Source organism: Aplysia californica, unplaced genomic scaffold (assembly GCF_000002075.1).
Source record: "Aplysia californica isolate F4 #8 unplaced genomic scaffold, AplCal3.0 scaffold00128, whole genome shotgun sequence".
Lineage (NCBI taxonomy): Eukaryota > Metazoa > Mollusca > Gastropoda > Aplysiida > Aplysiidae > Aplysia > Aplysia californica.
Window position 1 is genome coordinate 955,186 of NW_004797398.1, and position 10,269 is coordinate 965,454.

General features: G+C 42.4%; 2 protein-coding genes across 5 annotated transcripts in view; one reads left to right on the forward strand and one right to left on the reverse strand.

Annotated features, from left to right (window-relative positions):
- The window catches only part of LOC101845617 (purine nucleoside phosphorylase), a 104,757-nt gene that overhangs the window by 27,647 nt on the left and 66,841 nt on the right, over positions 1–10,269 (reverse strand). The gene's annotated exons all lie outside the window — the stretch shown is intronic.
- Positions 5,817–8,126, forward strand: LOC101845162 (monocarboxylate transporter 12; the record flags this gene model as incomplete). The annotated part of the gene is given in 1 exon segment (XM_005096412.3): positions 5,817–8,126. A coding segment is annotated over 1 exon segment (1,299 nt), but the record flags the coding sequence as incomplete, so codon positions are not given.

Consider the following 10,269-nt stretch of genomic DNA (forward strand, 5'->3'; position numbering starts at 1 on the left):
GAGGAGGAGGAGGAGGAGGAGGAGGAGGAGGAGAAAATGGACCTCTCAAATAACCATCATAATTCTACTACAGGTATTCTTCTTAGAAGTGATTTGTTATAATATCGCAGGGTTACCTTTTTGCTAGCTTGCATTTTCATAAGCATAACATTTAACGACTGATGTTGCCTCGACGCGAGCTGTTGTTGCAACACCCATGTTGTTGGTTTTTGCTTCTGTTTTTTGTTTTTGTTTGATTTGTTTTCGTTTGATTTGTTTTGACAGCACTCGTAACTGCATAAAGTCATACAAGTGCGCGGGACACAAGTTGGTTGTTTTCACATTAAGCATTTTCAGTTTTGGTAGTGATTATTTTTTGAATTTTGCTCCGGTGGCGGCCGAAGCTTACTCTTCTCGATTTTACGACCATGACCAAGGAATCTTTAGCGTGCCCACACTGATGTTTGTTTCAGTTTTAGTACCACTTTTACGGCACTCGCAATACAATTAGGTCATATAAGTGCCGAAGATTAGATGTGTCCCTTGAGAGTAACATACAATGGCAAAAAGGGGAAGAGTTAAGTCAGGTAAGAGTTTAGTTTGGTAACAGTTTTAAAAAAAGTTTTAGTAGAGGTTTTACGGCGCTCGCAACTGCATAAGGTCACATGAGCGCCAGAAGAATAGAGGGTAACAAACACAAAAAAGAAGAAGGGGAGATAAGGACGATAGATGTTTCATAGGAAAGAAGAAGCAAACTACACCAGAGCACCCGCAAACCACCCACGGTAAGAGTTTAACGGCGCTTGCAACTGCATACTGAAAAGAGATAAGGATGATAGATGTTTGTTAGTTTTTATTAAAGGGAAGCGCATCGACACAATAATGATCATTTAGTGCTGGGGAAAGGTAAGGCAGACAGACAAAAACAAGAGAGAGATAGAGAGAGAGAGAGAGAGAGAGAGAGAGAGAGAGAGAGAGAGAGAGAGAGAGAGAGAGAGAGAGAGAGAGAAAGAAAGAGAGACAAGAGAGAGAGAGAGAGAGAGAGAGAGAGAGAGAGAGAGAGAGAGAGAGAGAGAGAGAGAGAGAGAGAGAGAGAGAGAGAGAGAGAGAGAGAGAGAGAGAAAAGAAGTAGGACATACCAGCGGCTATCTCCAACCACACACCGACAGATGTTTGAGTTTGATAGGAAAGAGTTAAGGGGCGACAGATAATTGTTTGTTTGCTCTAGTAAAGAGACGCACACCGACACATTAATGGTCATTTAGAGCTGGGGAAAAGTAAGACAAGCAGACAGTACCCGCCAAAGCACCCGCCAACCACTCACTCACACCAATTTTAAAACTTAAAACGCAGTCAACGGAGAACGTGTAACGCGCGGCCAAACCCGCACTAAAGAATGAAAAAACAACTGCATTTTTTGTACTTGGCGCTATGCCTCATTGCACTGAGCGTTGCGGTTGAATATCCCGTCCGCCGACGGAACACACAACACATGGGCATTTTGACCTCAATATCTCACATTCCCTTCTCTCTCTACACGGTTATACGAACACATTGGGATGTCTCCGTGTCAGCATGACCATGAAACACACGTTGGAAGAGATCTGAACTCCCCGCCCCCCCCCCCCCCCATAACTAGCAAATTAAAAGCAGCTACGTATATATGAAAGGCCTATGACTCCAACCATCGCTATTTCAACTACAGCTATTCCAAAGAGAGGAGAGGAGGATACGGGTTTAAAGTAAAAACATTATATATGTAATAATATGGCTCATATCAAGCCAAGCGAAAACAATAAAGACGTCATAAAAAACTGTTGAAGCTTACAGCTCCTCTAGATATTGCAACAGCGTTTACTGCGAGGACGACAGGGCTTCGGCCATCGATCGGGCACAAGGGAACGTTTCCGGGCAGGTACAGAAAAGTCAAGAACTACATAAGGCTCCTATCTCGAACACAAGCCAGTCGGCCAGGCTCTAACGCGACTGTATCACTACAGCCGATAAATTTTCTTATGTTTCCTCGGAAGTTGTGGAATAACAGTTTTCAGGTCGTGACCATTATCGTGCCTACATCATTTCATTAGGAACGGATTTGGTAAGTAACCAAGCATAATTGTATTTGGTTTAACACCACCTTTCAACACTATTAAGTTTTTCAAGAGGCAGGACCTTCGAATTTAACGTTCATCTTCGATAGAGCTGAACCAAACGGGTTGAAAAACTTGAAGAAAACACCATAAAACGACCCGCGTTTAAGAAAGCTCATTAGGGTATTCGAATTAGGGCCGTCTACTCTGTAGTCCAGCAGGATACCGTCGAAGCACCCAGTAGATTTAGATAACAGAAGTAGAGAACGAAGTATATAGGTAAAACAACATTAAATAACGTCAAGAGTTTAGTAGTAGTAGTAGTAGTAGTAGTAGCAGCAGCAGCAGCAGCAGTGTTGCTAATTTTGTTGTTGTTTGTTATTATTATCATTATTTTGATGACGGTCATTTAGCGCTGCGGGTAAAATGCAAGACAGGTTATCACAAACAACAGAGTGAAAGAAACGTAGGACAATGCAGTGACTCACTCCAACCACCAGAAGCGAAACGCTTTAAAACAGAATATATTTTCATAATTATTTCAATATACGGGACAATAATTTTATCTTTGGTGTAAGCGTCATTGGTTAGCAATTAATGCTAGTGTCATAAAGCTTATAATACTCGCTGGTAAGCGCGTTACTTTACAGGGCTGTTCGCATTGGCCCCCTTTAAAACTATTCACGAGGAAAAGTTGATAATCGTTTTATTTTATACTTTAAGTAACAGTTATTACGGCACTGGCAACACAATCAGGTCATGCAAGTGCCGAAGATTAGAGGTGTTACAATGGACTCTCGTTGCCTAGAGGTTAAGGTGTTCGCCTCTCATTCAAAAAGTCCCGGGTTGGAATCCGGGTATTGATCGAAAAATTTTCTTCTCTAAAACTACTGTCTCTTTTCACCTCCTTTCCTGCTCTCTAGCAATGTCCAGTCGTCTGCTTTCGTCTCCACATTCTGCCCACACCCCCTCACATCATTTGCCCCCCTCCTCTGGGCTCCTGACTCTTTCTGCAGCCTTTCTACTGCTTCTCCTTGGCTCCTTCTTACTGCTGTCTTTCAACCACACACCTGGTCTTCTGGTAGGAAAGATCTACATATTGCCTTCTAGAAAAGGACAAGGGCGAAAAATCCCTGAGGTCCCATGTGCAAGTTGTGCACGTTAAAGATCCCTTGATGGTCTAAATCGATAAGAGTAGGCTTCGGCCGCCACCCGAGCAAAATTAAAAATTGCCTACCAACTCAAAACCTGAAAATGTTTAATGTGTCCCGGGTGTTCATATGACCATATGCAGTTGCGAACGCCGTAAAACACCTACCAAAAAAACATTTTTTAAAATACACCTGAACTTTTGGCACGAAGCAGTACAACAGCTTACGCTGTCTCGCTGCATATTCATGGCCTACTCATTACAATTTTATACAGTAAGACAGCTCGGTTATATGTATTAACCAGGGTCCTGCTACAAAGCGACACCTGGTGAACGTTACTACGGTAACAATAACGCGATCTGCTTCAGTGGGCTCTATAGAGCTCGGATCGTAACTCGTCAGATCTTGTTCGTAGTACGAGATTCGCGTCTGCATTCCTTGCAGTGTTCACTTTGTTATACATGTATATATACATATATATATATACAGCACACACACGCACACACACATACGCATGCACACAAAATCACTACATGTATATATATATATTATATATATATATATATATATATATATATATATATATATATAATATATATATATATTTATTTATTTATTTATTTATCATTTGAGTGTGTGAACAATCTTTATACATGTACAAATTATACAGTACGAGGTTTGAGTGTGTATTTCTTGCTGTAGTTGACGTAGAAGCGGAAAAAGGTCATCGTGAGCTCTCAACGACTAAACGACTTTGTATTCAAGCCTGCCTCGTCGACAGTGAGTAGAATCCAGCTAGATAATATCCCTAAGATTTCGCTTCGTCACGTTATTGTTTGGGGGATGATTCGTAAGCGAAGATTTTCATGGCAAATCTTAATCAGCTTCATTTGCTTTTGACACAGTTACATTTTTAAATAATCGATTAGAAAGTTCATAAAGTCGTGTTTTAGTCACTTTACGAGACCCCTTCGAATGTAAATGATCATTATGTCCGAGACAAATTCATTACGTTTTATTATAGTCATTCTAAATATTCACAGGAAGTAATGTCCTTGATTCACTGATAACAATTTTCAAAGAAGATGAATGAAGTTTGGTTTTCTTTAGATGATGCTTTGAATAATCAAAATTCTAAACGTAAAAAAAAGCAAGCAAAAACATGTAATATTGGTACAAGAACTAAACAGTTCTTTCTCTTTCCTGGATTTTTTTTCTTCCTTTTTTTTTTTGATGGGCTTAGTACATTTCAACAGTCTGCCGACCACAAGTATTTTTGCCTTTCATGAATGCTACCACGCCAAAGTGTCCGGACGGAGGAAAATGCCTCTTAGTAAAACATTACGTATTCCTTAATTTCGGAAGAATAAAACGCTTTCAATACTGAGAAAGGTGTGAGTCAATGACAAAATCTGCACCAATTTGGGACAGAACTTAATTGGAGTGCGCGAAACAGGCAATTTAAGGACGGGAAGAGGAAGGTCTCTGTTCAAATTTTGTTCTCGTCGATTTCATTATTTCCCCCCCCCCTCTCTCTCTCTCTCTCTCTCTCTCTCTCTCTCTCTCTCTCTCTCTCTCTCCCTTCCCCCCCCCCCCCCCGATTGGTTCACACTTGCCCTGCCCACTGGTGAATCGCCCCACTTTACGTTCTGTCAAGGACCTTTATACCCACCTTGCGCTCTACCCACTCCGCTTACACTACTATCGTTCAAATTACCCACAGATGAATGGTGGAGGCCCCGCCCCCAAAAAGCCGCCTCTGCCCGTGGACCGCGGGTGGGCGTGGTTTGTGATGTTTGGGGCGTTCCTGAATCAGTTCGTCGTTGTGATTTTCATGCGCGCGCAAGCGCTTCTGTTCATTGAGTTCCTGAGAGTCTACGACGCCACGGCCACGGCAACTTCGATGGCCTTCGGGTTCACGTCTATCTGCTTCGCCATCACCAACATCGTCTTGTCTATGTTCCTCATGAAAAGGTATTTGGTTCAAGTCATTCTTCGCTCTTAATGGGTTTTTTTTAGTTTGAGTAAAAAAGAACACCAGCTCAATGACAGTCATTTAGTGCTGGGAAAAACAGACAGAAGTAACACCCACGGTTTGTTTGTTTTGCTTGAGTGTTGGGAAAAAGTAAGACAGGCAGACAGAATTAACAATAGAGGTAAAGTAAAGAAGTAGGACCTGTCAGTGGTGCCCTCCAACCACCCACTCAGTTGATATAACCGTCCCAAGAAAAAAAGGGTATTAGGCGAAACTGCTTTGTCACTTTGAGCACAGAGACGTCTTCTGTTAATTACAACAGGTGGGGCGTCCGAACTAAAATGTATCTCCAACAGGACAGAGAGGGTAGTCTTTAAAAATCCGAATAACCTGCGCTACGAAACGAACTGACATTTTCTCATTTCTTTCCTCAAAAACACCAGGTATGAGGTCCGAACCCTAGCGCTCATCGGTTCCACGGCCGGCACCACAGCCATCATTGGCATTGCATTCTGCCCTAACATTGGCCTTCTCAACCTCTATTACGCCATGATCGGCATGGGCCAAGCCTTCGTCATCCTCCCACAGACCACCCTACTGGGCCACTACTTCAAGAGACGGATCTCCTTCGCCAACGCCGTGGCCTCCATGGGTATCAGCCTGGCCACGCTGGTGGGCACGCCGCTGTGCAGGTTTCTGTTGGACGAGTACGCCCTCCGCGGGACCCTGCTGGTGTTTGCAGCCTTCAGCATGAACGCTTTTGTGGCCTCTTTGCTTTTCAGACCCATCTCGGGGTACGACCTGACCACCACGAGCGTCGTTGTGATAGACGAAGAAGGCATTGAAACAACGGACAATGATCTACTCTCCAATTCTAAGAGTCGTGTCTCTACTGATATGGACCACCTAACCACGTTGGATGACACATCAGAGGAAATGACAACGGGAAGAGGCATCATCAGTAATGATCACAGAGAACACGCAAGTCGCACTGACGTACAACTCAACAACAAAGGAAGTCTAAAAGATTTACCTCAGAGAACCGTTGGAATTTCTGGCGCGCTTTCTAAATCTCTTAACACATTACTTTCTTCAAGAAATCTTAAATACATGAGTACACCCAATCTTACGGTGTCAACACCACAACTCAGCGAGCCTCTCCTCCACACTAACCACCACATGCGTACAGTGAGTAGGCGATCGGCTAGTACAGACATAAATCATGTGGATATTTCAGATGAAGAAAGACAAGGGTCACTTAGATCACGCCGGAACTTGTATGTCTCTTGTTTCCAAAAGGTGAAGTCAGCAGTGCTCAATTCCATTCTCACAAACCCTATCGCCGTCGTCCTGATTATCGCCGGGGGTATCGGTCATCACACGCAGACCTCGCTGACCTACATTCCAGCTGTCGGTCAAGAGAACGGTCTGACCGACTACCAGGTGTCCCTTCTGCTCACCGTAACAGGTGTCAGTGACCTCGTTGGCAAGTTCAGCCTTGGCCTTGTGGCAGACACGAAACGCATACCGCGTGTGTACATCGTGGCCACAACACAACTGACGGCAGCCGTCCTCCTTCAGGTAATCCGCTTCTTCCAAGGGTTCGGGCTGATGCTGGCTCATCAAGTGATGTTCGGCTACACCCTGGACGTCATGCAGACCTTCATGCCTGTCCTTGTGGGCGACTTTCTGGGCGTACACTACATCCCATCTGTACTGTCCATCTACTTCCTGCTCATGGGCGGCGTTCACACCACGGACCACCTGATGATGGGCATATTCAAGGATAAATACGACTCGTTCTATCCAGGCTTCCACTACATGGGCGGCTTGATCCTCCTCAGTACTACATTTTTTCTCCTTCTGCCATTCCTGTCGCGATGTACTAAGCGGTATCAGAAAACAGAAACTACGGTGTGAAAAAGATACATATCGTCGCCCTTGTGATAAAACTGGCTTACTTTACATATGTTTACTTTTGTCAGCTTCTGTTACCCTGCGGTACAGAGGGGGAGAAACAAATGTCTTACTCTCTTTACTGAGTATCATTTTTATTATTAAATTTAACGAATCGACAGTAAATCACCCAGGTCATGTGGTCAGTCAAAGACAGGTCTGAATTTTGACTAACAATGCTCCGAAACTAAATTGATTGTTTGCTTCTCTAGTAAAATGTACTCAGCAGGGGTTATCCATGGTCTTTTCACAAAGGCGACTATATCATACGTTTCATAATGTGAGGCGCCCTCTCCATCCTCTACTGTCACAGACAGAAACATTTAGTGAACTGCCGAAAGGCCCCGATGCACTCTGAGCCTATCGTGAGAAGTAGACATTGATTGTAAATGCTCAAGTCTCCTATTGGCACCGTTTAGACAATTTAGCAGGCGGGCCGTAACGTCCACTCTGCCTGTTTGGGCCAAGCTGCCATGGGAGGAATACAGAGCATTCCAGCAAAAAGACGGGAGATACCCAAAAATGTACCTTTCCCGCAAGGGAATCCCTGACATGACTTTAGTTCGCAAGGCGACAAAACTAACCACTACAGCGCATACACCATTGACAAGCATGTAGTAAGTTGGAGAAGGTGCTTATTCGCCTAATTTTTATTGAGACACATAATTTTTCAGAGTTGAAAGCAAAAGCGTACAGAGACGACCTTTCAGCCAACAGCAAAGAATAAAGACAGACAGAAAAAAGTAACAAACCCTGTGGATTTCGCGTAAACAGCAGGCAAGGCCTGCTACGAGCAATGCATACTATATTCTGAATGTATGCGACCCAGCCACTTATTTTCGTGGTCATGCGCTGTTGAAGCGTAAGTGAGTAAGTGAGTGAGTGAGTGATCATTCTTTCAAGAACTATCTGACGCTGTGGTGTGGGACTTGTTGGTATACATATGTAAATAAAAAAGTGATACAACGCAAACAGTTTTGTGTAATGAGAAGAAAGAGCATACTGGCACAAGAATATTCCCAACATGAAACATCTCTTGACTCTAAAAAATGTGTTTATGTGAGTCTCTCTCTCTCTCTCTCTCTCTCTCTCTCTCTCTCTCTCTCTCTCTCTCTCTCGCTCTCTCCCCCTCTCTCACACACACACACCAAAACGTCTCCAAACAGCGCATCAATATAAACGTATTTGTGGCCAGCCAGCTGTCACAAATTTACATCCCAGAAGTACAGGGTGATTTTAAAAAACAACAACTGTACAACTTATTTTCTGAATATCTCGCATAAAATTGGTACTAGAATGTTGTAATTTAAAATATATATAATTCATTCAACAAGAATTTGTTTGACATAAAATTCACGAAAAAGAAACATATTTTTGAAAACGGAAAAAGCTTTTTAGAAAACCACCTATAAATGCAAAATGCGCTAACTTAAAAGATTTTGTAAACGAAGTCATGAAATGGTTGATTTGATTCTTCCTTTCCTTTTATATTTAAAATCTAATTTTTTCCATCCCTGTAACCTTCAAACAATATTTCTTTTCTCATACAGAGTTAAAACAACAGTTTTTTAAACTCTGGAATTCTGAGAACCAATGGTCTATATGTCCTCCTTTGGACTCGACACATTTTAAAGCATCGTTCGTAATGTTCAATGGTGGCCCCAAGAAAAGAATCCACTCAACCATGAGTACTCAAAGCCACACAGTACACCTTACAGTATGAAGCTGTTTCTAGAGACAATAGGGGGAGGGGGGAGGTTGCCTAAATAGACAGCATTTGTGAAGATGATATAACCTGAAAGGTAAATAAGGGCTTTGCCAAGGAACCAAAATGTCAGAGAGGAAATGTCCACGCTTCTAAAGACGAGCGAGGAATCATGAACACATTGCTATCCTCTGATAGTTTCGTGAACAGGAAAACGTACCGTTTTAAATAAAGAGCTGCCTTGAGAATGAGGACAGTTGAGATGAAGGAAATTCATTGCTGCAGACATCGTCTACGGACAGACGTCTCATGGGGCTCATCTACTGAATTCTGCACCCGGGGGACGTTTAAAGGGGAGCGAACGGTGAGTGTTTAACCTGAACAGTGAAATGGTCGTTTCGTCTGGGAATTTATAGTTTTTTATTCTCTACAGGTACTAACGGATGAACCATTTCCACCTTTGGCATCAAAGAAGGCCCTAAGGGCACTTGAACATTATTTTGGTACCTTGTGCGAAACTTACGAAATGAGTTAGTGGTGAGGAAATGTTCAATACAAAAAACTCTCTGCTCTTTATTAATCTTAACCATGATCACAGCAGCCAAAGGAAATTTGAGAAAAACTATCTGCAAACGTCTGTTGGCCTGTTAGACTACTGCAGAATGCAATATGGCTCAATTGTTGAGAGTTTTAGTGGTAGGCCTAATGCGAACTAGTGCGCCATGCTACAAAAATGGGGACATAGTTGAAAATGGGTTGTTGTTTTTTTACGTGCTGTATAAAATAAAACTATTCTGTGGATTTTTCTAAAATGAACATATCAGACAAATTCCTTTTGACTTCCTAATGTTGTGTACAAATTTGAAGCGCAAAACTTCCTGCAAATATTAACAAAAAAAGTTGTACAGTTTTATTTTTGATCACCCTGCACATTAATGCACCCATTATAATGATTTCAGTGTAAAATAAACACTAGCTTGGTTCATCTGAATAAGAGTTTAAAAACTAGAAATATTCTCCAAGCAGACTTCAATTAATTTTGAATAATCACATTCGGGATTCTGACCTCCTAGATAAAAAATAGGCCATTTCAATGGTACATTTTTGGACCATTTGACAGGGCGACAGTACAAAAGACCATTCCCATGTCCACCAAAGTCCAAAACAGCAAGGATTTTAAACAATTCGAACCCACAGCCCCTCACCACTTTTCACCTTCCAACAAACACACATACTTGCATACAGATACCACTCATTTTTCCCACTTCTCCTCAGACGCAACCTACACAACAAAGCAAGATATTATGCTTGAGTCTACTAGACTTCACTTCTCTACAATCAAACAGGCTAAGGGATATATATACATTGTATATAAATAGACTGCTGTCCCACCAAAGGGGCACGCAACTCACC